Source organism: Notamacropus eugenii, chromosome 5 (assembly GCF_028372415.1).
Source record: "Notamacropus eugenii isolate mMacEug1 chromosome 5, mMacEug1.pri_v2, whole genome shotgun sequence".
Taxonomy (NCBI): domain Eukaryota; kingdom Metazoa; phylum Chordata; class Mammalia; order Diprotodontia; family Macropodidae; genus Notamacropus; species Notamacropus eugenii.
The window spans coordinates 383055741-383083729 of record NC_092876.1 but is presented as its reverse complement, the minus strand read 5'-3'; the positions used below and the strand labels follow the sequence as shown (position 1 = coordinate 383083729).

General features: G+C 39.2%; 1 protein-coding gene across 6 annotated transcripts in view; it reads left to right on the top strand.

The window, feature by feature from the left end:
• The window catches only part of SHROOM2 (shroom family member 2), a 240094-nt gene that overhangs the window by 152187 nt on the left and 59918 nt on the right, over positions 1–27989 (top strand). For all 6 annotated transcript variants that reach the window (XM_072614409.1, XM_072614406.1, XM_072614405.1 and 3 more), the window contains 2 exons: positions 1163–3704; positions 5363–5463. In XM_072614409.1, the coding sequence (XP_072470510.1) occupies positions 1245–3704; positions 5363–5463 (2561 nt within the window). In that variant the 5' untranslated portion in view covers positions 1163–1244. The remainder of the gene's footprint in view (positions 1–1162; positions 3705–5362; positions 5464–27989) is intronic.

The following is a 27989-nucleotide window of genomic DNA, read 5'->3' as shown; positions in this document are numbered from 1 at the left end:
ACAAGAACAACATACATTTTATTACCATTTTAAGCTTGAGTCTATTCTGCCTGAGGTTCTTGTGTTTGCAAAAGGATTATGTCCTCATTTTGGGTGGGGGGAGGGGGATTGTTTCTATAATGACTGTCCTTGATATGTCTATTTAGTAAATACATTTTCTAAAAGATAATTAAGTGTGACTGATAATCAATGGGGTAAGGGGGAGGAAAACTGTGAGTAGCAGCCCTTAGGGTTACCTGTAGAATTCTTAGGGTGTTAGTAGTCATCTGTCCTCTGGAGACCTGACTTGCTACTAGTATAAGTAAGAGTTAGGGAAGTAATCCCAGAAGAGGTCCTGTACTGTAGGGAGCTAGGTTTCTCATACTCTCTGTCATGGACCCAAGTATGGTAACATTAATTATCAACCATACTTAATTAGCTTTTGGAAAATGATATTTACTAAGCAGGTCTTGCAATGGTAATAATTAGAGATGAAGCTTAACTGGAGTCATGCTCTTCACTCACACAAAATTCCTGGGCAGAGTGAGTATAATTCATACTTATATGTTTTATACTTAAAGTATGAATTATACAGACATATATATATGTGTATATATATATAGTATACAGGCATATATATGTATACATAGTATATACACATATAGCATATACATATAGTATAGGTAGATAGATAGATAGTATATACATGTAGTAAAATGGTGATGAAGCACCAGCATTGAAAACACACGTAGCAAAGGAGTTTGGTTACTTGGACTCTCCTTATTCCTTTCCAGTGTCCATGTACGTGTCTGTCATTTATAGCTCTCTAATGGACTTCAAGGTACCTTAGTTGTATACACATGATGCATTCCTTTCATAGATTTTTCTTTTTCTTCTCAGATGATAAGTTATTCATGTAATGGAAAAAGAAAATTCTTATAGTTTTCCTTTCATTCTGCTTACAGATTCTTTTGCCTTATGTTAATTTAGAAATAATAGATTTCATGTGTAAACTCAATCATATTTTTGTATCATAAGTCTTTATTGTTCAGCTTTGTTAAATTTATGGATAGAAGAGCTCTACATATGAGTCTTTTTTTTAAATTGTTATAATTTGTTTTTTTATCTTAAGTTGTAACATTTCTGAAAAATAATTTACCTTTGGTGCTTTGTCTTTTTCTAGCTCTTCATCCCACGACCTGTCCAGTTCATGGGATCAGACAAATCTGCTTCGCACTTCCGACCAGTTCAGTTCCCTGGGTAGCATGGACAGCTTGGACCATCCTTCCCAGCCATACTCCTATGGACGACTTTCTGCTGCAAAATCCAACAGCAGCATCGACCACCTAGGCAATCCAAACAAGCGTGATTCTGCCTATGGCTCGTTTTCTACCACCTCTAGCACCCCTGACCACACTTTGTCTAAGGCTGATGCCTCTTCCACAGAAAACATGCTGTATAAGGTAGGCCTGTGGGACTCAGCAAAGCCAGGAACTAGCAAACAAGTCCAGTCCTTCAGTGATAACGTTCAAAGCCTAGAAGAGAGACTTGGATGTTTGCCATCTACTCTCCATTATGAGAATAACAGAAGCCCTCGACTGGAGGAAAATACAGATCCCAAGCTTGTTAATTCTGGAAGGTCCAGTTTTGGGCCTGTCTGGTATGTTCCTGATAAGAAGAAAGCATCTTCTTCTCCTCCCCCTCCCCCTCCACCTCTCCGTAGTGATAGCTTTGCTGCTACCAAAAGCCATGAGAAAGCCCAGAGTCCTGCATACTCGGAGACAGCCAGCACCCAGCACTTTACTGTTCTCAACCGATCTCAGCCAAGGAGTCAATGGAGATCAGAAGCTGCAGATCAGCAGCGAAGAATGATACGAGTGAGTGATGGGAAAAGGACCAATAATGCCACCTATAGACCTGATCTTAACTTGGACTATAGTTGGCCTTCCTCTGATGATAGATATAGCAACAGCCCAGGGAGTAATAATAGGCTGCAGTCTTCTTTGTCCAGCACCGATGTTCGTTTTGCACAGTCTGCTTATGGTTACCACCACCAGCGCCAATATAGTGATGAAAGCACTTTTTTTCACAGTTCCAGGGCTGCCAGTTCATCTAAGGAACAGCGACATTTAACCCATTATGGTGGCCACCAAGAGCTGCCTGCTGACCACATCCAGACCTGTAATCCTGCCCAAGTTAGGCTGTTGAGTGCCCCTGCTTCCATTAATAGTGCTGCTGACCAGAGGATGGAGAACACTGGACAGTCTCGTTACTACTGCATAACAAAAAAACAAGCAGCTCAGGGAAGCAGCCAACCACAACTCCTCAAAGATGAATATTGGAGGTCTGGGATTGGGACTGATGTGTCCTTTGGACCACATGAAAATCTTGCCATAAACATGATGGGCCAAAAAACCAAATGCCATCTACCTCACTGTGATGAGTCTTCTATAGATTTCAGCGAGAGGAACAATTCTTACCCCATGGATAGAGGTGGGGATGGCTGGTCCACTGGTGAAGATGAGCCTCAGAAATTCAGCCACCTTGAGAAAGCGAACCAAAAGAGAGTTGCAGAAGACTTTAAGTGGGGTGAAGAAGAAAGTAGCAAAATCTCTCCACAGAAAACCCCCATGTTGCATTCCTTAGCCCAAGAAGGGAAAAACAGGTCTGAAAACAGTCAGGATGCTAGTATAGAGAAACCACTACCATTTGATGCACAAGTAGGTAAACCAGCACGAAGGAGTGACCGATTTGCAACAACCCTTCGAAATGAGATTCAGTTGAGACGAGCCAAACTTCAGAAAAGCCGAAGCACAGCTACTTTGACCGGGACAAACGAAGAAGAAGAGTGTACTGACGGCTGGAAAACAGAGACAGGTGAGAATTTCAATACAACCTCAGAGGGGTCTTTCAATAATACGTACAAAGACCACTTAAAAGAAGCACAAGCCAGAGTTCTGAGAGCTACTTCTTTTAAACGGCGAGACTTAGAGCCCAGCTCCACTGACCATTACTCAAAGTCATCGCCTGAACGTAAGGCTAACGGTTACAGTTCTTCCTCATTGTTGACACTGGATTCTGACAGTGCCTCCCATTTCTTTGATGGAAGCCAGGCCAGGGCATCTACATCTGGGAATGGCATGCAACATGTCCCCCGCATTGGAGGCAGGAAGAGATTCACAGCAGAACAAAAACTGAAATCTTACTCTGAACCAGAGAAAATAAATGAGGTGGGAATTTCAGGAGACTACCATAATCCCTGCCATTATCCCAACACATCAGGGGAAGCCATGGGCTCATTTGCTGATCGGTGGAAGTTTTTCGAGGAAACGAGCAAGCCCTCCCATCATAGGCCTGGCCAAAGACAAGCCATTTATGGCTTGCCAAAAGAACAAATTGATAGACCAGGTAGAAAAAGTTACGGACATGTGGGAGGAGAACAGTGGTATCAGAAAAGGACACGGACTTCTTCTTTTGGAGAGGACTTGAATTACAGCAGTAGTAAAGTTGAAAAGGTGGGAAAATCTGAACAACCTCAGAGACTGGGAACCTTTGCAGAGTATCAGGCTTCCTGGAAAGAGCAAAGAAAGCCTTTGGAAGCAAGGAGTTCTGGGAGATATCATTCAGCGGACGATATTCTGGATGCTAGTCTTGAGCAACACGACAAACCCCAGTATATACATGAAAGATCCAGGTCGTCACCCTCTACTGAACATTATAAACAGGTAAAAAGAAAAAAAACCCAAAACCCAAACCATTTGATTCTTAAATTGAAATAAATGAAATTAGATTTGAAAACCAACTTCAGTTTCAGTTTATTTTCATGTACACAGACATCTAAATATTTTGCTGTTGTGCACATTGTTTTGTTTTTTTAAATTTATTTAATATTTTATTTTTTCCCAGTTGCATGTTGAAACAATTTTTAACATTTTTCTTAAACTGTGAGTTCCAAATTCTCTCCATTCCTTCCTCCCCAACCTCCCTCATTGAGATAGGTTATACATGTGTAGTCATGCAAAACATTTCCATATTAATCATGTTTCATACAAATAGTTTTTATTAGTATCAATACCTGTGAAATGGACTTTCATATAAAGGAAACAGTGAGGACTTAGAGGTATACATATTTCCAGGTGCTATAATTTTTAATATCCTCATCCTATTAGTACCTTTGTAGCCACTTTTCTCTTATTCCAGTCTTTTGATTCATTCTCCTCCTTTGTTGTGCTGGAAGAAAAACTAACTGGAAGGTATTGCAGTGGTGGGAATGTACATGCATGCACGCAAACACACATACTCACTGAAAGAATAAAGAAATAGTTCCTTTTAAGGCTGAAGGTCAAAATACTTTAAAATATAACCAAAGCTTGCATTTGTGTAACATTTTTCTTTTTCTTTTCCTTTTTAAAATGGTACTTTTCTTTCTCTGTATTTTTATTTTCAAGTATTGTCTTGACAATAAAAAGTTACCCTTGTAGATAAGAATAATTAAATAATAGGTGGCTCCACTTTCAGTAGTAAGAGAGTTTAGTCTGAATGAAGCATTGTTTCCTTAAAAAGCATATCCACCCCAAAAACTACCTATTGAATTAAATACAGTCTAAGTAACTTCTTTGGAGTCTATCAAGAATGTTTATTGAGGATTCATTAGACTTTATGCCTTATTTGATTCAAAATAATAAACTTCAAATTTGGGGGAGTACCAGAGTTGTAGTTGGTGCTTAACACGATTGGTCAATTTAATGCCAATATTCAGCATGCTTATTTAAAGGAAACTGTAATTCACTGAATCTTGGTACTAGGCGGAAGCGCATTGACTGAGAGAGTATTGTTTCTAAGATAGTGCCATTTGAGTATAAAACTGAATTCAACTTGCAAAACAGTTGAGGCTGACCTCTAAGAATTTCATGCTTTCTAAATCTGGAGAGAGCTGTAAATAGTGGCCATGAAATGTGAAAAGCCTTAGCTATGAATTGTCTTCATTAAAATGCTGAACAACATAACAAAATTAAACAAAGCGAAAAAACCCCTCAAGTAAGTTTTAGCATGTTGTGGTTTCTTGTTTTTGCCATTTGAGTTGTAAAAGTTTGTCGACTTTCCATGTGGATTTTATTTTTCTTGTAGAACAGAATAGGACTGTGAGTGGGGGTGGAAGAGGAGGTATTCATTTATTTGAGGGAAGTAGGTTGTAAAACTGGATGGGAAAGTCACATGGCACACTACTACATTTTAAGCCAAGTCAGTTCAAGAGTCCATGCAACATTATTGACTTCATGTATACTCAAGCAAGGCAAATCCACAAATGAGAGGTTTCATAATGCTAGGTTTTCTGAAGAAAGAAACTTGATGACTCGGTGTCTTATTGTGTTATCCTTTTCAGGAACCCTCTGCTGGAGTGAGAAGGCAAGCTGATGATTCTGGAGAAGACAGGAATTATATTCGCTCTAAAATCAGTACTGATGAGGGGAATTCCAATTTGAGGTAGGTACATTTGGGGCTTTTGCTTAGTCTGAAAGTTATTTTTTCCTTTCATATGAATGTTTTTGTTAAAATAGATGGAATTTCTGTTCTCTTGCCAGACCAAAAAATGAATGTTAATACAGTTTTGTTTCCAGCCTTCAAAAGGCTATACATTACCACTTTTTGAATACAGTAAGCTTTTACTATAAGATAGATGACAGCAAAATTCCTCGGGCTAAGGTTTTTAGTTCTTCTTTGGCATTTTTGCTTCTTAAAATGGCTGTTGCATTTTCAGTGCAGAAAGGAGATTCGTATGTAGACAGAAAAAGAAATCCAACTTAATGTTCTGCAATTGGATGCTTTAAAAAATGTCCAACTTTTTTTGAAGGAATGTTTCAATATTGTACTCTGCAGCTGTGTTGTTGGATTATAGTTTTCTAAAATTAAGATTTGATGTACAGAACACAAAAGAGGGAAGAGTTTCTAAATTTGACTTCTAAAATCAGTTAACTTTATGTTTTAAAATAAGAAACAAGTAAATCCACACCACAAAGACATCAAAGCCGTTTGACGAAACGATGCATCAAAGTAGTGTGCTATAATGCTGTGTATTATAATTAAAAACATTGTGAGTAGAGCTGTTTAATTGCAACAAGACCACTTAATTTATATTAGATGCATGCTATTCTCTCGCCTTTTACATATGAAATTTGGTGGTAGTAAGAGGGGAAAGTCAGAATGTAAACCCAATGTCACTTGTTTATATGTAGAGTAAGTTTGTTATAGAAGTCTTAATTGGGCATGAAAATGTGTACCCAGTAGTATGGCATATTGTACATACCTCTGTTGCCTGGTCCATTTTTGTATAATGAGCATTGGATTTGAATTAAACATCTAATTCTGAGAGTCATTCTTTTCCCATGAATAGTCCACCTAAACCCCTCTGCAGTGTATTTTTAAAAAAATCATTTTGAAGTCTCAGCACATACTGTTGCTGTGATTTAAGCACCATCCTCTTATTAACCTTATAAATGAACATCAGTTTCCTGTGTGCTTATAAAGCAAGAGGACAGAGGGGGAAAAGTACTCAGGAGCTATATATACTGTGTATACTTGTGTGGAAAGTCAGTCTTTATGTAAGTATCCTTTCCGTATGCACAGAGAGCCCATGGGTAGCAAAAAAGACGTGAATAATACACCTACGCCAGCTCTTTGGCAGTGTCTGTGCCGCACAATTCTAGCTTTATTACGGTGGAATCCGTGTAGATCATGTGACTGGGCACCAGCTGTAATGATTTTTAAAAGCCTATTTCTGCGTTCTGTTGCAGTTGAATTATTTAGGCTCCACACTGCATTGCGGGGAGAGGATTTGTTAAGTGTCCTCTTTCATGGTTTTTCTCTGCAGCTCTTTGTCTCATCCCAGGGTCATTTAAATGATTCAAAGAGCACATATGGTTTTTGTACTAAAAAACTTCCAGTTGGAGAATTTAATTCCCCAGCTATGAATAGACCCGAAGCAATAATGAATGACTATAAGGTATGCACTCAATTTTTCTTTTCTGGTGGAGTAGTAACGCCAATTACACATGGCAAAAATAGAGACGGTTAAAAAAAAATGACCAATTTTAAAAATCGTTCTGGGTCTGTTTAGTCACAGGCAAGAAATGATTATTATTGCTAATAATAATAAATGATAACTTTTATATAGCCCTTTATAATTTACAAAGCACTCCTCAACATGATCCGATGATAGAAGTACTGCAAATACTTATTCACATTTTAAAAGTGAGGAAAGTAGTTCAAGAGGGTAAATGATTTGCCCACCACCATGGTATTGGTGTCAGAGACAACACTTGAACCTGGGGTCTCCCTTACTCCAAATCCTGTTCTGTTCTTTTTGTACTCTTATCTTGTCACAATAATCTCCCATTAACATTCACTCTAATGACCCCTCATGGTGCGAAAGTCAATCAGGAATCTGAAATACTATTTAAACTTTTTTCGGTCTTATATTCTATTAATAAGTTAAATTTTAGATCAGTCTATTTTACACAGATATTTTGCAAATATTACTCACTTCAATATTAATAAACTAAATAATAATAACAAATAAAGTATGTGGGGGGAAAAGCTGGATATGGTTTAATAGACAATTTTCATACAATGTTTAATTCTTGTTTAAAGATTGGCACTTAGGAAAGAAATGAAGCCACCTAAAAATGTAGCAGATAGCAATAGTAATTTTCCATTCATTTTAATTTTTTTAAAAGCTATCAAAAAATTGTTTGGGCTTAAGTGAATTGAATATACCTTATCTTTAAAGTGTACAAGTTATTGTTTTATGACTGTCACCTGCTATGTGATCATGGATCTACAGCTGGAAGGGGAAGGGGATAAGCATTTATATAACGCCTACTTTGTGCCAGGCGTTGTGCTAAGTACTTTTAAAAATATTCTCATTTGATCCTCATAACAACTCTGCAGGATAGGTGCTTTTATTACCTCCATTTTATTAAGGTTGAGGAAACTGAGGCAAACAGAGACTTGCTCGGCGTCACCAAGTTAGTGTCTGAGGCTGGTTTTGAACTCAGATCTTTCTCACTCTAGGCTCGGTGCTCGGTTCACTGAGCCACCAGCTGCCTCTAAGGGACTTCAGAGTCTTATAGATGACTTAACTGAAGTACAAAGAAATTAGGAATCTCAGTAATAGTTTAAAATAGCCATTTTTATTGGGATAAGTAGATGAAATTGTTATTAGTTCTTTCTGATTCTATGCAACTGAGGTTCTGTGTGTGTGTGTGTGTGTGTGTGTGTGTGTGTGTGTGTGTGTTGGACCCCTTGGCAAGTGTGGGGAAATGTATAGACCGTGTTTTTAAATGTATAAAATATATAGAATCGTAAAGGAAATGGGTTATATTTAGATAATTCTCAAACAGTTTTTAAAAAGTAATTCACCAAGTATGGTGGTGTGTGCCTGTAATTCCTGACACTATTGAGGTCAGAATTGTTAGATCTCCTGAGCAGCAGAGTTGTCGTCTGTAATAGGTTAAGCCTAAGAGGTGTCTGCACTAAGTCTGGCACTAATATGGTGAGGCCCTGCTGGATGGTGCAGTGGATAGAATGCCGGCCTTGGAGTCAGGAAGACCTGAGTTCAAATAGAGCCTCATTCTTCTTAGCTATGTGACCCTAGACAAGTCACTTTGCCTCAGTTTCCCTATCTTTAAATGGGATTAATGATAGAAGCTCTTTTCACAGAGTTGTTGTGAGGATCAAATGAGAAGATAATTGTGAAGCACTTAGCACATGTGCCTGGCACATGGTTAATTGCTACAAGTGTTGTTACTATAGTGGTAGTGGTTATTATTAATGCGGGGTGTCACCTGGCGGGCTACTGAGGTACAAACTGAAGTAGCTCAGAAACATAGAAGTCATCCAAAGTCATGTGGCAGTCAGTGGTGAGATTGAGCCCAGGAATGACAGACCAGCCTGAGTGAGATAGGGAACCCCAGCCTCAAAAAAATAAAAAAAAGATTTTCTTTAAAGTTGCTATTTTATTTTAATTAATCTATTTAAGTTGATTTTTCAATAACACTTTTTGAAAGTCCTCAGGCTCCAGGTTAAGAACTCCTGCTATATACATTGCTGTCATCTTAGAAGCATACAATTATGTATGGCACAAGCAAAAATAGAATGAGGGTGGGAAGGAAGGAAAGGCTTTGGGAATTAAATAGATGTCCTTATCCCTGTAGTTTAAGAAGAAGTCCCTGCATCAGCAGAGGGTGTATGGATCTCAGGCAGCATTCCTCTCCCCTCCATCCCTAATCTCCCCTGCCCACCACATGGTAGGTCCCCCTTCCATTCAGTAGCCTTCACAAGAAATTTTTGGCCATGAGGAGGAGGCCAGGGATTCTTTCCCTCCTGCGTGCCCTTTCAAGTAAGGACCCAAATGCTCCTGCAAAGGAGGCCTTCAGATAAAATTAAATTTTAACAAAACATAATCTTATTAAAGATCCTAGGAATGCTGGGGGATGGAAGGAGTTGGGATACAGGTAGAAGAGCCCCACCCTTGTTGGAGCATCTGTAATCTTTTTTCTGTTATATCTCTTCTGTTTGTTCTGCCTGTAGAGAGGTGTGCGTGTGTGTGTGTATGTACGTGTGTGTTTGCATGTTTGCATGCATGTGCGTGCACATGGATGCCAGTGCTGCTTTGAAGGATAATGGCTAGAATGATATGCCTCAGAATGATGATACTCAAATGATAATCTCCCAGTAAAAAAAGAAATACCAGTTTCTTTCCCTCTTGTTCCCCTAGGACTTGTTACTCTGCCATGGACCTGGTAGCTGCTCTAATAATCAATCAGCATGAAGAACTCTTTTTTTTTTTTTTTTTGAAGGAAAATATAGATTTGTCCGTACACCAGATCTACTGTGTCTCTGGAAAGGGCTTTGAAGGATATCATAAACACATCAGTCTGTACCCCTCTTCCTCCTTCTACTTGTTAGCTTTGCAGCAAGACATAGTTAACATTTCTCTCTCTAAGATGGACTCACCTTGCTTAGTTTAGGCCTTTTGTTGAGACCTTATGTTTTTCCTTATCCGTTAAGAGAGGAATTTCGATGAGATCAGTGGTTCTCAAACACACACTCAACAACAGAGACCATATGTATTGTATCTATATGTATGTGTTCTTATGTGTACACACATATGTACACAAATACACAAAAGCTTTTTTTAGGGGGGTGATTAATGTATGTATATACATATGTGGGTTATATATATATCCATACACACATATATGCATGTATATATGTGCTTGCATATACATATACACATATACATATCCCACAAAATAAAAGTTTTTGGGAGGGTGTCCTCAATAATTGTTACAAATGGCAAAGTGTTTTGGAGACCAGAAAGTTTGAGAACTGCTGATCTAGTCTGTATAGTATACTACTCTGCGTAGTATAAGTGAATGTGAGTGTGTGTGTGTGTGTGTGTGTGTGTGTGTGTGTGTGTGTGTGTGTGAGGAGAGGGTGGTCAACAGTGCGAAATACTGTACAGAAAAGGCTGGACAGGAACCGTCCTTTACCTTCCTTTGTATCCCCAGCACGTAGCACAGTGCCGGGCACATAGTAGGCATTTAACAAACATTTATCAACTTACTAACTATTGGACAATAGATCATGGACAAGTTTGGAAAGAGCAATTTCAGTGAGGTCAGAAGCCAGGCTCCAGAAGGTAGAGAATGAATGAGAAAAGAATTGGAGGCTTTGAATGTAGACCAGAGACATCAAACTCAGTCCCACAAAACTCCTAGGGAGCCAGATTAAAATATAATTGGCAAATATTTGACCAAATAAATCAAAATTCCATACAATGTAGTTAATGTTAGTTGGTGCTTTTCTAAGTCAGTAGGTAGCCCTCAGGGATAACTTTCTGTTTGAGTTTGTCACTACTGGTGTAGATGGTTTTTTTCCCTAGGAGTTTATCCATGAAAGGGAGGAGAGAAAGGAATGAATCATGGGATATCACCATCTCCAAAGAATCAAAATTATGGCTCACCCCCTGGGCGGTGGAAAAGATGCATGGTGGCTATAATAAATAGATTACTAAATGTGGTGCAAAAAGTGCCATTAAAAAGATTGATGGCTGGAAAAAAGTGGTCAGTGACAGAAAGGACTAACAAGACAGATAAGCCATGTGCACTGGTACCTGGGCAAAGTCTTTAGCACTTTTCTTAGACTCCCTGTGGAGGATTTCTAGGAAGACATGGAAAAGAATGACATTGGATAAAAACTGTGGATGGGTTATAATTCAGTACCCACATTGATGAGATTGGAGGTTTATTGAAATGTTAAAGCTTTGCATGTAAGGTCCTTCATCTCCCAGGGCTGTTTTGCAAACATAAAGTGATTTAGCTTATTAATTTATATTGCTTTGCAATTATGATATTCATATTGCTTTGCAAACTTTATAAATTTTTAAGTTATAGATATAGATATAACTATAGATGTTGCTTATTTAAAGTGCCATAGTAAGTGCTAACTATCATATTTGATAAAATCCCTGTCAGAAATATAACTGGGTCAAGTGGGAAACTGATTCTACTTTGTCCAGCTTTTCTCAAGTTCTTATATTCTAAATAAATTATGGATAAGCAAGCCAATAAACACGTGTCCTCTGCTAACTTTTGTTAAAGCCATGAAATCCAACTGGTCACAGATTATATAAACAAAAATTTTCAGTAATTTTCAGGATTTGACCCTGTTCTCACTGTGATATATTAAGTATTTAATTGATTTTTTTTTTTTAGGATTTTATTATTAATTTATTTGTTTTCAGTTTTCTGCAGTCACTTCCATAAGTCTTAGATTTTTTTCCCCCTCTCTCCCTGAGATGGCGTGCAATCTTATATGGTTTCTATACCTACATTCTTATTAAGCACATTTTCACATTAGTCATGAGGCAAAGAGGAATTAAAATGAATGGGGAGAACCATGAGAAAAAGACAAGACAAAACAAAACATAGCACAAAAGAAAATATTCTGCTTCATTCTATGTTCCAATTCCATAGTTCTTTCTCTGGATGTGGATGGCATTTTGCCTCAAGAGTCCTTTGGGGATGTTTTAGGTCCTTGCATTGCTGTGAAGGGCTGAGTCTGTTAGAAAAATTCCTCGCACACTGTGGTGGTTGTTACTGTGTACAATGTTCTCCTGGCTCTGCTCCTTTCGCTCAGCATCAGTTCATATGAGTCCTTCTAGGCTTCTCTGAAGTCCTCCTGTTCATCATTTCTTATAGCACAATACTAATTCCATTACATTCATATACCACAACTTGTTCAGCCCTTCCCCAATGGATGGGCATCCTCTTGATTTCCAGTTCTTGGCCACCACAAAGAGAGCTGCTGTAAATATTTTTGTACATGTGGGACCCTTTCCCATTTTTATGATCTCTTGGGGATACAGTCCTAGTTGCTGGGTCAAAGGGTGTGCACATTTTTGTAGCCCTTGAAGCATAGTTCTCAGTTGCTCTCCAGAATGGCTGAATCAGCTCACAGTTCCACCAACAATGAATTAGGTTTTAGTTCTTTAAATAACACTTCTAAAACAACTTAAAAATAGGCTTTTGTCCTGTTTTCATGCATAAGATTTAGTAGGGATGACTCATTTCTTCCCAGTCCAAATATAGGTGATCCATTTAGTGAATAAGCATTTATTGAAACTGCTTGCTTTATAGTCCCCTTCTATGTAAATGCATACCTGTTATTAGTGAGCTTGCTAAAATTGTATTACCTGGTTTAAAAATAGACTTTCAGTCATGCTCTGCATTAATTTGTAAGGCACTAGTAACTGAGGGGCAAACCACTCTAGCATCTCTGCCAAGAAAACCCCAAGTGGGGTCACAAAGAGTTGGACACAACTGAAACAACTGAATATTTAATATAGCTAGGTGATGTGGAGCACCAGGCCTGGAGTCAGGAAGACCTGAGTTCAAATCTAACCTCAGACACCTACTATCTGTGTGACCTTGGGTAAGTCACTTAATCCTGTTTGCCTCAGTTTCCTCATCTGGAAAATAAGCTGGAGAAGGAAATGGCAAGCCATTCCAGTATCTTTGCCAAGAAAATCTCAAATGGGTTCACAAAGAGTCAGACACAACTGAATTGACTGAACAAAAAGAAGTTAGGGTGTTGTTTTTTTCCTCCTAAGACTAAAAAGTAGCTCTCTCCCCTAACCCTCGCCTCCAGCAATATGTGTAGAACGCCAACCATGTGCTAGACATTGTGGGAGTTAGAAAGAACTGTAGGATGTTTTCTTCCCCCAAAGGTACTTATTGTGTAGTTGGAGAGGGAGAACATAGATACTTGAAAAGTTAAATAATAATAATACAAGATTTATATAACCATTCTAGACAACAGTAAAAGAGATAACCTGAGGCAGTACATGAGTAATTGGCAAATGAAATGTATAGACAGTAATTGGTATTTCAGAGGAAGGAGAGAGAGATAGCAGGAAGAAACTGGTTAGTAAGATAGAATCAATGGGAACCTTGTTGGAAGTTGTCCAAGTGATCTTAGGTTATGTGATAAATAAGGAGGGAAGCACTTCTGGACATAATTTAATATGTATTCTGCCTTTTTGGAGAGCAGAGTTGGATGAGGTCAGAGCAAAGTTGCTGTGGTTTGAGGTAGGAAAAGTAGCTTACTAAGGCCACTGGGTTCTTAAAAATAAAATACTATGGCCTTTCTCTGTCTGTCTCTAATTTACCTTTCCAAGTTAGTTGCATGTTAGTATCTTTCATAGCACTCTATATTCCATTCAAATTGATCTGTTTGCTATACCCTGTCCATAGTCTTCTGTTCCCTGTCTCTGAGACTTGGCACAGCCTCTCCTTGTACAGCGCCGTGTCCCTGCTCCATGCCTGGGATGCATACCCTTCTCACATCTGCCTCTTAGAATCCCTAGCTTCTCCCAAGGTTCAGTTCCAAGGGCCATCTCTTAAATTAGACCTTCATTTACTAGGGCAGCTGGGGCAGAGAGAATTAGAGGCCTCAGGCACTTAGCTGTTTGCCTCAGCTTCCTTATCTGTAAAATGAATTGGGAAAAGAAAGGGCCAAGTTCTCTGTATAAGCAAAGACCCCAGCATACACAGGAGGGCCTGCTATCACAGGTTCTTAGATCTGCTTTTCTGAAAGGAAAGCAACTTCTGAGGAGTCAGCAATCACTTTAATCAAGCATACATAGTTCAGGGGGAAAAGTCAGCACCCTAAACTTCAGAGAAAATACAAACAGAGAAACAAAGATCAACCAACAAACAGGGCTTCCATCTGTCTGACTGGAAGCAATACATACATCATAGATCAATAGACAGATCCAACTGCCTGACCATAGTTATCAGAGAGAGAGAAGCTCCAGCATCAGAGTTTTCAAAGCCCTGGGGCTCCTTAGTGGCTGCCTAGAGTCTTGTCTGGCCAAACAAACACTTCCAATGAGTAAGCCCCCAAGTAAAACCTCACCTCAGAGTATTTATATGCTTTTTAGAGCCAGAGGCCATCACAACCCTTGTAAAGCTTCCCTTAATGGGCAGGCCCACGAGTGGGGAAGATCTTTAACTCTCATTAGCATTATATATACCCTCCAGTATCTTTGCTAAGAAAACCCCAAATGGGGTTGCAAAGACATGACTGAGAAAATGACTGAACGGAAAGTTGTTAATTGTTCCCCCGCTTCCATCTTGATATTTGTATATATGTTGTGGCTGCAAAGGGGAACTCTCTAATAGGTGATTAGTTTTTAAAAAGTTTTTCTACCAATATGCCCATGAATTTTCTTCATTTTTTGTTTGTTTCTCTCATGTTTTTTATCTTCCCAGCGACTAACATCCAAACCTCTCAGTAGATCTTTCCTAATTTTTTGCTAGAGTAAGGAAGGCAATACGTTATTTATTGATGTCATTAAGCGACCACACATTTCCACCTGAGAAAAAGATAACAAAAGTTTGTCAATATGAAACAATAATGTCCAAACATTTTCTGTTGGCGTAGTAAGAAAGGTAAAGGTAACAGTTTGAATTCAAAATGGATCAATAACTATTTCTCCCAGAAGGATGGGAGAAAGGAAAGTGAATACTTCATTCCTTCAGTAGTTCCCAGAATGTTCATGAAAGTTCATGAAACTTTGTCAGTCAGTAGTGAGCCATTTAGCATTTATTAAGAAGAGCCCCCCTTTGGGCCAGGCACTGTGCTAAATGTTAGGGATACAAATGTGAGAAAGATAGCCCCTGCCTTCAAGGAGTTTAAAATCTAATAGAAGAAAATAGCACCAAAAAGGAAGCTGTGAAGGGGGAAGGTCGCCGGTGTTGGGGCACGTGATAGGAAAGTCCTAAGTAGTGCAGTGGGGTCAGAAACGAAAAAATGGAGAAGCCCAAAAGACTGAGTTGGGGTGGAAAATGAAGCAAAGCAAATATTCAGTGCTTCTTTTAAAATTTGGACTATGGAAGTACTGCTGTACATTGAGGTAAACAATAATTAGATTTCTGCCAACTATTTCTAATAGGAATAAAATGTAAACATGAGACTAACCCATAGTGTGCCAGAACAGAAATCAGGAAAACCCAAGTTCAAATTCATCCTCAGATACTAGCTAGCTGTGTGACGCTGGGTAAGTTATTTAATCATTGTCTGTCTCAGTTTCCTCATCTGTAAAATGGGGACAACACCTTCCTCCCAGAATTCTTGTGAGGACAAAATGAGATAATATTTGTGAACCACTTTGAAAACCTTAAAGCATTATATAGAAGCTTATCGTTCTTATCTTTGCCTATGTATATATAGTTTCTTAAATTCATTTTGGAAAGTGTAGTACATTCAAAGATCAGAAATTGTAAGATAGAAACAACTTTCATCTGTAGAAAAGTGTTTTTTTCCTTTTTTTCTTACTCTCTCTCTTAAGAATTTAACATGGAAGATGGAGGAGAGAGGGAGAAGTAATGTAAATTTCATTTACATTTGAAATAGCAAAAATAATGACTTAAAACTTGGACTTCACAGAACCATTATCGAGTTGCTGTGCAGTAGAGATTATAGATACCAGGTAGCAAAGAGTTTTCTCTAAAAAATCTATGTCATTTCAAAAGAAACATGAAAAGAGGGCTATGGTACATTCCTTTATCTTATGTGTGTATTTTTTATGTATGTGCCTATGTATTTATATTTATATATATATATATATACACACATGCACACATGTATGTACACATATACATGAATGTGTGTATAGTTATCTATAATTTGTTTAAGTTCAAACCTTCCCCTTTCCCAGTTTTCCCTTTTTGTGTGTTTTCTTCCTCTGTTAGTTTGCAAAATCCTTGAGAGCGGGGGCTATCTTTTCATATTTGTAGCTCCAATGCTTAGCCAAGTGTCCCGCACACAGTGGGCTGTTAATCAGTGTTGATGGACTCAGTATTAACTGACAAAGCTTCATGAAAAGAACATTCTGGGAACTATTGAAGAAAATGTAGCATTCACTTTCCTTCTCTCTCTTTTTTAATTTAAATTTATTTAAGTTTTCAACATTCATTTCCACAAAATTTTGGGTTCCAAATTTTCTCCCCATTGTTCCATTCCCCCACCCCAAAACACCGAGCATTCTAATTGCCCCTATCACCAATCTGTCCTCCCTACTAACATCCCTCCCTTCCCTTGTCCCCATCTTCTCTTTTGTCCTGTAGGGCCAGATAACTTTCTATACCCCGTTACCTGTATTTCTTATTGCCTAGTAGCAAGAACAGTACTCAACAGCTGTGCCTAAAACTTTGAGTTCCAACTTCTCTTCATCCCTCCCTCCCCACCCATCCCCATTGGGAAGGCAAGCAGTTCAATATAGGCCATATCTGTGTAGTTTTGCAAATGACTTCCATAATAATCGTGTTGTGTAAGACTAACTATATTTCCCTCCATCCTATCCTGCCCCACATTGCTTCTATTCTCTCTTTTGATCCTGTCCCTCCCCAAGAGTGTTGACTTCAAATTGCTCCCTCCTCCCACTGCCCTCCCTTCCACTATCCCCCTCACCCTGCTTATCCCTTTCTCTCCCACTTTCCTGTATTGTAAGATAGGTTTTCATACCAAAATGAGTGTGCATTTTATTCCTTTCTTTAGTCGAATGTGATAAGAGTAAGCTTCATGTTTTTCTCTCACCTCCCCTTTTTTTCCCTCCACAGAAAAGTCTTTTACTTGCCTCTTTTATGAGAGATAATTTGCCCCATTCTATTTTTCCCTTTCTCCTCCCAATATATTTCTCTCTCACTGCTTAATTTCATTTTTTAAAGATATGATCCCATCCTATTCAATTCCCCCTGTGCTCTCTGTCTCTCTCTATGTGTGTGTGTGTGTGTGTGTGTGTGTGTGTGATCCCATCAACTACCCAGGTACTGAAAAAAGTTTCAAGAGTTACAAATATTGTCTTCCCATGTAGGAATGTAAACAGTTCAACTTTAGTAAGTCCCTTATGACTTCTCTTTGCTGTTTACCTTTTCATGCTTCTCTTCATTCTTGTGTTTGAAAGTCAAATTTTCTTTTCAGCTCTAGTCTTTTCATCAAGAATGCTTGAAAGTCCTCTATTTCATTGAAAGACCATTTTTTCCCCCTGAAGTATTAAACTCACTTTTGCTGGGTAGGTGATTCTTGGTTTTAGTCCTAGTTCCTTTGACTTCTGGAATATCCTATTCCACGCCCTTCAGTCCCTTAATGTAGAGGCTGCTAGATCTTGTGTTATCCTGATTGTATTTCCACAATGCTTGAATTGTTTCTTTCTAGCTGCTTGCAATATTTTCTCCTTGATCTGAGAACTCTGGAATTTGGACACAATGTTCCTAGGAGTTTCCCTTTTTGGATCTCTTTCAGCAGGTGATTGGTGGATTCTTTCCTTATATATTTTGCCCTCTGGTTCTAGAATCTCAGGGCAGTTTTCCTTGATAATTTCATGAAAGATGATGTCTAGGCTCTTTTTTTTGATCATGGCTTTCAGGTAGTCCCATAATTTTTAGATTGTCTCTCCTGGATCTATTTTCCAGGTCAGTTGTTTTTCCAATGAGATATTTCACATTATCTTCCATTTTTTCATTCTTTTGGCTTTGTTTTGTGATTTCTTGGTTTCTCATAAAGTCATTAGCCTCCATCTGTTCTGTTCTAATTTTTAAAGAACTGTTTTCTTCAGTGAGCTTTTGAACCTCCTTTTCCATTTGACTAATTCTGCTTTTTAAAGCATTCTTCTCCTCATTGGCTTTTTGAACCTCTTTTGCCAATTGAGTTAGCCTATTTTTCAAGGTGTTATTTTCTTCAGCATTTTTTGGGGTCTCTTTTAGCAAGGTGTTGACTCACTTTTCATGTTTTTCTTGCATCTTCTCTCATTTCTCTTCCCAGTTTTTCCTCCACCTCTCTTACTTGATTTTCAAAATCCTTTTTGAGCTCTTCCATGGCCTGAGGCCATTGAATATTTTTTTGGATGTTTAGGATGCAGAAGCCTTGACTTTTATGTCTTTCCCTGATGGTAAGTGTTGTTCTTCCTAATCCGAAAGGATGGGAGAAGATATCTGTTCACTGAGAAAGTAACCTTCTATAGTCTTATTTTTTTTCCCTTTTTTGGGCATTTTCCCACCCAGTTAATTGATTTTGGGGTCCTTTGTCAAGAGTAGGATATACTCTGGGAATCTGTGAGATCTCAGTTCCTCCAGACTGGCACAATCAAGCGTGTACACTGGTCTGGGAGCAGGGAGGGATTTTTGTGCCCAGAATCTTTGTCAGTTACCTCTCCAGAGCCACCTGGCCTCCAGTTCCACCAAGCCAGCACTGGGGGACTGGGATTCAGTCAAGCTGTGGGGGCAGGGCCACCATTCAGTGCCAGATGAAAACCAGCTCCCTCAGGGCCTGTACACAGGGCTGAGGTAATATTCAACTCCTCAGTGCCCCCAGGGGTTTTTACGCTCAAACAGTGGATGCAGGAGGCTGTACAGGCTGTTAGGAACTGCTGTGGCCTGCCCTATGTGGCCTCTGGGGGCCGCTGCCTGAAGCTGGAGCTATGGGAAGGCCCTTCTCCCTTCCCAGCCAGCTGCAAAACCCTGTCACTGACCTTTGGCGCCTGTGGGTTGAGGGATCTGTGAACCCGCTGCTGCTGCGACTGGAGATTCCAAGACTGGAAATTCCACCCCTGAGGTGTCCTCCTCCCAGAGTCGTGCCCCACACCGTGGCCAAGTCTGGGCTGGGCTCCACTCCTTGTCCAGTGCAACAGACATTTCCCGTGGGCCTTTGAGGTCATCCTGGGCTGGAAATCTCCTCCACTCTGTTTTTCTCCGCTTCTGCTGCTCCAAAATTTGTTGAGAGTCCCGCTCTACAGGTATTTTATGGGCTGTGTGGGGAGAACCTGCACTGTGTGTTTTTCTACTCTGCCATCTTGGCTCTGCCCCTCCTTCTCTCTTTCTGGGACAAAGCGTTATTGGTTTATTTTGAATTCAAACTTGTTAAAACCCAGATAAAGTTACCTATAGTTTAGCAGATGGAACTAAATATCTCTGATATTTTACATTGTATGTACATTTTACATTTTACACTGTACTGCATTTAAAACAGACATGTTTCATTTATCCCTGTGCTCTTCCCTATATCTCTCTCACCCCATCTCTAGTCATTTACTGTTTTATACCACATATTGTCAGATGAGTCAACATTATTCCAAACAGCCCAGTGAATATATTTGTAATGAACTCTTATGAAGTAAGATTTTTTAAAAAAGACTATTTAATCCTGACCAGAGTTCTTAAAAAATGGTGATCAAACTTGTATTTGCCAGCAAAACAAGCTTGTCTCACAGCCTCTTCAGGGAATCTAAATGCCTGTAATCTTTCCATAGTTTCCTTTTCCTGAGGTAAATGGAATCCACGTGAACTTTAGATTCTGTGGTTCCTTCACTGCTACCTTCGACCTAACCCTTTACCACCAGATTCTTGAGTTAGTGTACTTAATGCCTAAATAAGATGTTCCCCCCCCCCCAAGATGACAAGAATCTAATTATAGTTTATTTTAATGTACAATGGTAGTTCAAATTTTAAAACAATTGCTGCTGTAAAGAAGTATTCCTCCTTCAGATCTATTGCCATTAAGCCAACCTCCAGGAGAGAATTGTGCAGAATAATTTGTTTATTTGTTGGAATGATCCCAACTTTCCTAAAAAGTTCAAGTGGATTCCCTGACTGCCTTCAAAGTAGCATCAGTATTTGGCACTGTTGATGTTTGGTCAGTAATGGAGACAATACAAAAGAGTCCTGTATGAATAACCAGAAGCCTTAAGTGATCTGAGGCATCTGAAAAATATTAAGGCCAGCCAAGAGATCTTTTTTCTGAGCTATGTTGGTGAATGAAAAGAATAGGCCAGCCCAGGGGATGGGTGGGATGGTGACAGCAGGTGATATAGAGCGCCTTCTTCTGCTGCTTTTTTTCTGTTTCAAGGAAAATGAACTTCAGATTAGGATGACTAGAAAAGAAATGGTTAATAAGGAACTGAAACTCAAGATTAATAGTAGGAAGACAACAGGAGGTGACTTACTAAATAGATCAAGGTCCTCTGTCCCCACAAATTGCATCCTAGAATATTGAAAGAACTGGATGTGATTACTGAAACACAGTCTATGAACTATGAGGAATTCCCATGACCAGGAGTAAGAAAGATGAGCAGGTTTCCCCAGGTTTCAAAAAAGGAGAAGTAGGTGGTTTCCTCAGTCTGTACAGGGACAGGCTTAACGTTGGTTACTGGAAATATTCTAGAATGGGTTAAGTGGATCATTTATGAACCCTTGAAAGGGAAATGGTAATTCCTGATTTCTCTAGTTGTTAATATTTCCTTCCCTCCTTGAAATTATTTGGTATTTGTCTTGTATCTCCTTATTGGTATGTGCATTGTCTTCCCCAATAGATCATAAGTCCTCTTAGGACAAGGAATATTCATTTTTGGCTTTGTAATGTCAGCCTCAACAATAGTGCTTGGCCGTACATAGTAGGTACTTAATAAATGCTATCTGACTTAAATTGTATTACTGTTAAATAACAGGACTACATTATGATTCAGACACTCAGGGTCAATCTCATTTTGGGGGGTGGGGTGGGAACCTGAATTGGTAAATTGGGGGAACGTGCAGAGATCTTATGTTGGCAAGTGTATTTTACAGTCTTTTCCATAATCCTAGTTGATCATGTGGATAGATGTAGTCTGGAAGACAGTACAGTTGGTGGGACGGAATTGGTTGAATGACCAGATCCAGAATTCAGTATTAGCCTTGGAAGTCCCTAATGGTGCATTGCTAAGATATGTGCTTTGTATATGAATTTCTGTGGTCTTAGACTCTTACTAGTTGTATGATCTTAGGCAAGTCACTTAATTTCTGTTCGTTTCCATTTCCTCGACTGTAAAGTAGGATCATAATAGTGCGTACCTCTTAGGGTGTTGTGTGGATCAAAGGAGATAATATTTGTGAAGCACTTAGAACAGTGCCTAGCACATAGCAGGCACTGTATATATGCTAGCTAGGAATATTATTGCTACATCATTGTCAGTTACTTGGAGGCATATGTTATATGTAATCAAACTTTAAGGTGACCCAAAGCTAGGAAACATACCTTCTACATTGAATATCAAAATTGGGATCTAATGAAATCTCAGTAGGTGGGAATGGTGGACACACTGTCCAGTGAAGTTAAAATTTAGTAGGGCTAGCTGTCTCTCTGGTATAGTGCTGTTTTTTTCAAACCATGTCCAAGGAATCCTGAAATACTCTAGTTGTTCAGAGTTTTTTGTGACTCTTATGTTGTTTAATAGACATTAAAAATCATAAACTTAGAGGATTTTACTACAAGCGTTCTGCCAAAGTTTTGTTTAAACCAAAGGGTGCTACCTCTATGGAAAAGTTTGAAAACCACTGGTAGAGAGTTGGCTTTAAAGTTAAGAGGATTTAAATTGCAGCCCCATCCCTTGACCCATCCTGACCATGTCACTTGCCTCGTTGTCCACAGGCGGCTCTTTGGCCAAATTGTACTGGACAGTTGTCTGACTGTGTTGGTAAGAGTTTATTATGCTAATGAAATCACAGGTCTGGACAGAACAAAACAAATTAAATAGTCTTTTACTCCCATTGGGAAAAAAAAACAACCCAAAACCTCAACTGTGTGATTATAGGGTTTGGGGAAATAAGACTTTTTCCATATTTAAAACAGCAGCAACAAAAGAAAATTTTGGTCTCTCAGGGGACTGCAGAAGAAACAAACGGACAGTGTGATGGGATAGACTAGACACACAACTGGCAGGATTTTTTTCTACTTTGTGTTTCAAGAATCTGTGATTTAACTATTGTGAGTAGGCTCTCCATGGCTGCAAACCCTAGCCAAGGCCTGTGGCCTTCTGTGTCCTCGAGTGCAGCGTTTTGTTTTGAGTCCAAGTTTTACAGAACAAATCCTTTTATTAAGGGAATTTATTCTGTGAAGTTTAGATTCAGCCAAAAGTCCACCCTTGAGGCCACAGGTGGTCCTGAGCCACAGGTTCCCCACCCCTGCCCTAGAGAAATTCAGCCACTTTGAGAGCGGCTGAATCACTCGTCACCTGGCTGCTGGTCTGGTGATTAGCCCTTTGGAGTAACTGAATCTTGTTCAGCTTGGGTGAGACCTGGGTTTATGCTCATACTACGTATGATTCATTCTCTAGCTTTAAGAATGATTGGAGTGCCAAGACAGAGAATGGATTGGTGAGTGGAGCTATCTGGTTGGTGCTAACTCTGACTTGTTATTTTGGTGGAATGGGTGATAACAGAGCTTTTATTGTGAGGAGCATTTCAGTGACAGGAAGACAGAAATTTTGAGGACATTGACAGAGTTTTGTTTTTTTTTTTCTGGAGGGAAGGAAGAATTTTGTCATAAACTAATGAAATTACTATACTTATAGAATATTAGTTATGGAATATGAGATGTATCCATTATGCCATGCTCCCCCTCATAATGGGTGACATGGGGACTTTCAGCCCTATTCAATTTTATCTCATCATTATCATTTTCCTTCATTCCCACTAACTAAGATTTCTTTGGATCCCACTTCCACCATTCAGTGAAGGTCCTTCTGAGCTTTGTCATCTACAAGTCTGATAAATACATCACATAGAAGCCATTTAGTCTCACCTTCTTATTTCAAAAATGTGGAAACTGAAGGCCCCAATAAAATGAAGGTTAGAATCCAGTCCTTTTTCAGAATTCTTATCTTCTGGTTTCTTTTTTGTTGTCTTGTTTAGTCATTTTCAGTAGTGTTCAACTCTTCCTGACCCCATTTGGAGTTTTCTTGGCAAAGATACTAGAGGGTTTGCCACTTCCTTCTCCAGCACATTTTATAGATGAGGAGACTCAAGCAAACAGGGTCAGGTGACTTACCCCGGGTCACACAGCTTGTAAGTTGCTGAGGCCAGATGTTAACTCAGGAAAATGAGTCTTCCTGACTCCAAGCTTGGCACTCTGCCCACTGTGCCACCTTACCAATGAAATAGCACTGCCATAATGGTTATAGGGCTTGATGAAAATTACCTTTGATTTGTAGTCAAAAATGGTATCTTAAAAGAAAACCTCAGAATGAGTAACTGAGTTTTCTCATCCTAACTCTGTCACTAACTCCATCTGTTATGTTAAGAAAGTCCTTTACCCTTAAATTTCCTCAATGGTCAGTTGAAAATTACAATTCTGAGCAGACTTGCTAGGGATAATGATGCATCTGGCCCTAAGTTATTCAGGACCAGAGGGCACAAAGTCTGAGCCTGGAACTTTTGAAGTGTTGAATCTAGCATTCCACATAGTTTTAGCACAACTGTGGCATTCACAGAACTTTCAATAATGGACTAACTCTTCATTGTACTTGAAGGGTTATTTTTTTGAGCGTGTGTGTGTGTGTGTGTGTGTGTGTGTGTGTGTGTGTGTGTGTGTGTGTGTGTGTGTGTGTGTGTGTGTGTGTGTGTGTGATCTATCTATTTATCTGTCTGTAGCCGCAGGAATGACAGTCCATGGCACTGGATTGGAAAGCACATGGCAGTTTGTGGTAGTGATCTCCTGATTTCCTTTCATTTCATGGTCTTACTTTAAAACAACAACAAAATCCAACAATAACTTTAGCCATTCTTGTGTTTATAGTGAAAGGGTTTGGAGAAGGGCCAGGATCAGTTGACACCCTTGGTTTTACTTACTTTTTTTTTTATAATTTTAAGAGTTTTCATATTGTGAAGGTATGGGTTTGAGGAGTTGTGTCAGAGGTTAGGATGTATGGGCAGGTTTAAGAGGGAGCACAAGCAGGTCACAGAGCAGTGTTAGGGAGTAGGAAGATTGTAAGGATAAGTAGAGTACAGAAGGCATCAAAAAAGAAGAGAATGCTGAAAAAGGAAAGATGAAAGCCTCTAATTGAAAAAACGAGAGAAGCAGCATCTTTAGTTTCTATAGTGTCAAACAAAAGAGGTGAAGACTTTTTTAAATACAGGTCTGAGGCAGCTGGGTGGTGCAGTGGATAGCGTCCCAGGCCCAGAGTTAGGAGGACCTGAGTTCAAAGTCAGCCTCAGACACCTGCTACATGACCCCAGACCTGATTGCCTCCAAAAAATAAATTGTTTTAAAAAGGTTTAATGATAATAATAATAGGTTTAATAATTAATAATAATAGCATTTATCATCATCATAGCTGACACTTATAGTACTTACTATGTGCCATGTTTTTATACACAGTAAAAGCTAAATGTTTTACAGTTATCATCTTATTTGATCCTCAGTACCTTGTGGGGAAGGTGCTGTTATGATCTGCATTTACAAATGTGGAAACTGAGACAAGTAGAGGTGAAGTGACTTGCCCAGGGTCACATAGCTAATCTGAGGCCACATTTGAATTCAGGTTCTCCCGACTCCAGGACAGGTGCTCTATCCACTGTGCCACCCAGCTGCCCTGAACTTATGTTCTAATGTAGGGTATAACATAAGCAACTTGATACACACAAGAGGTGATAGAAGTTAATCTCAAAGAGAAAAACACTAGCAGAAGGGGTTGGGGGCGGGGAGAGGCTTCCCGTAGAAGGTGGGATTTAAGGTGAGTCTTAGTGGAGGTGAAAAATAAAAACAGGCTAGGGCATTGGATTATGCAGGGCAAAGAGAAGCAAAGCTCTGTACCTACATCCTCATTTGATTCTGAAGGCAGCCTTCTAGCTACTATGGATTTTTTCATCACCATTTCATAGTTGGGGAAATTAAGGGTCAAAAAGGCTGTGACTTCCCCATGTCCCCAGTAGCTAACAGATGATAGGGAGAGAAGCTGAAGTTAGAGCAAACTTCAGTTCTACATTCTTTCTACAATTGCGCCACGAAGCCTTCTATGTTTAAAAAAGAAAAACAAAAGCCCAAGTTCTAAAAATCAGATTGAATGGGAGGGGGAAAAACCTTCCTAATTTGTTATTAGGAAAAATAATATTGATGATCACAATGCACTTCTGTAACACTCTTCTAAGTGTTAAAGAATGACTTACATATATGCTTATTTGATTCTCTGTCCCCAGAACCTAGCAAAATGCCCTATATAGAATCGTCAATGTTTATAAATTTTTCTTTGATGGATATAATGAAGGAAGAAAACAAGACAATATTTTGTATCTGAAATAAGGAGACCCACAAATGAGTCCTAGCTAGTTCACAGACTAGTCACGTGACCTTGAGCAAGTCTTTTGACTTTTCAGGGCTTTGATTTCCTCATCTGTAAAGCAGAACAATATCACTTGTTCTATGTACCAGAAAGGGTTGCTATCAAGAAAGTACTGGGTGGGTTACAAAGGACTGTCTTGATGAAAGCTATTATTAGTCTTATTTTCACTGTATTTCCGGACACCTTAAAACAAACCCTTTGAAGTAGCTGCTGTTGTCCTCATTTTACAGATGAGACTGGGGTTAAATGTTTGTCCCCAGGTGACACAGGTGCTACATGTCTGAGGCTGACTCAGGAAGACTCATCTTCCTGAGTTCAAATCTGGCCTTAGCTGTGTGGCCCTGGGCACACCACTTAAACCAGTTTGCCTCAGTTTCCTCAGCTGCAAAATGAGCTGCAGAAGTGAATTGCAAACTACTCCAGTATCTTTGCCAAAATAGGATCAATAAATGAATAAAAAGGACTGAATGATAACAAAGAAACCACTAAGGTGTTAGTGGGTACTCTTCATGAACTTCAGGCATCTTTTAGGAAAATCAACTCTTTTTTCAATTATTTGTTCCTTTGTGATGTATGTCATCAGATTTGCCCTCGCTATCTCTACTGCTACCTGTCTGGTTCAGGCCTTTATTGTCTCATTCCTTGATGGTTGGAGTGCTTTCCTAACCAGTCTGTCTGGCTCTATTTTCTTCCATCCCTTTGTCTCTCACCATCACATCCTCACCCCTCCTTCTGCCACCACCCCCAACCCCCTATCCCAATCCATTTTTCTCTTTTAACCTATGCAAACATTTCTCATAATTGTTTTCCTGGTTCTCATATAAGATGTTTATGTCTCCCTTTACAGCAGGTCCTCTTCCCCATTAAGTCTCAATTCCTTAGTAAATCAATTCAATTGTGTACTGTATTTTAGTAGCAGTGAGCAGCGTCTACACTATTTCACTTGCAAACCCCTTGTTCCTGGGTCCTGTCACCACTGATGCTTTTTAAGACTCCTACCCCGTTAACTTCCATGATTCATGTCCTTGTTTCTTATTCATATATACTGCTGAACCAGAGCTGGAGGAAGTCGTGGTAACTGTGTTGACTGGGTCCACTACAAATTTGTTACTAATTTCTTTCAGTGGGACCCTCAGTGCATTAAGGGGATTGTTTTATTTCTCCCTGAGGCATTTCCTGTCCTATTCACCATAGTGGTTGCTCTGGACTTTTTCCCTAAAACCTCCCAAGGCTTTCCCTTCCTGTACCCTTTAAACTGGGGACTTAGCCTCATCCTTAATCAAGAAATTGAATCAGCTCCTGCTTCTCCCCCTCTTTACCTTAAAACCCCTTGACGTTATTGCTGATTACTTCCTCCAAAAGGTGCCCCTTCTCACCAAAATCAACCGTTTGAGGATACCTTTGACACTTCTTTACAAAAACAAAATTTGGTGGGGGGTGATTTTGTTACCCACTTACCTATTCCCAGATTTTATTCTGTTAGGCATTAGAGAGACAAACAAAACATATCATGGAATTTGGTTGTTGTGCAGGGAGAGACAGCATACTTGGAGGCAAACTTCTCTTTTATCATTATTTAGTTGGGCAAGATCATATCTCTACAGTATTGGTATTAAAAAGAAATACAAGCACCCACTGTGTTTGTTGTTGGTTGACTATGTGTGTGTACACATATACATACACACACACACAAATAAACACACACAACACACACAATCCAGGAAAGCAAACTTCTGTCAATTAGGCATTTTCCAGATATAGAGAATATAGATAATATCTATCTATCTATCTATCTATCTATCTATCTATCTATCTATCTATCTAATCTATCTATCTATCTATCTAATCTATCTATCTCTATCACACAATCATACAAAATGCTTTAAAAGATGTAACCATAAAAATAACTTTGTTCAACTGTCTTGATTATTAATTTCAAGTAGATAATAAAACAGAAAGGTATGTGCCACTTGCCACCATATGGGTAGTTTATATTTCAGAATCCATATAGTATTGGGTTTCCTTTTAGCTTATGGGTTCTCATCTTGCCAAGTGTTATTGTACAGGTTGCCTCAAGCCCCAGAACACTGCAGAGTTCCAAGTCTCTCAAAGCAAGACAGCCTGGCACAGTGGATAGAAAGTTGACTTCAGAGATAGGAAGACCTGGTTCAAGTCCCACCTAGGATAAGTATTGGCTCTGTGACTTCGAGGAAGTCACTTTGCCTCTCATTGTGCCAGTCTATTCTCTAAGACTGTAATTTGGAGAATAGTTACTGATCTGGATTGGAAAAGGGGGATT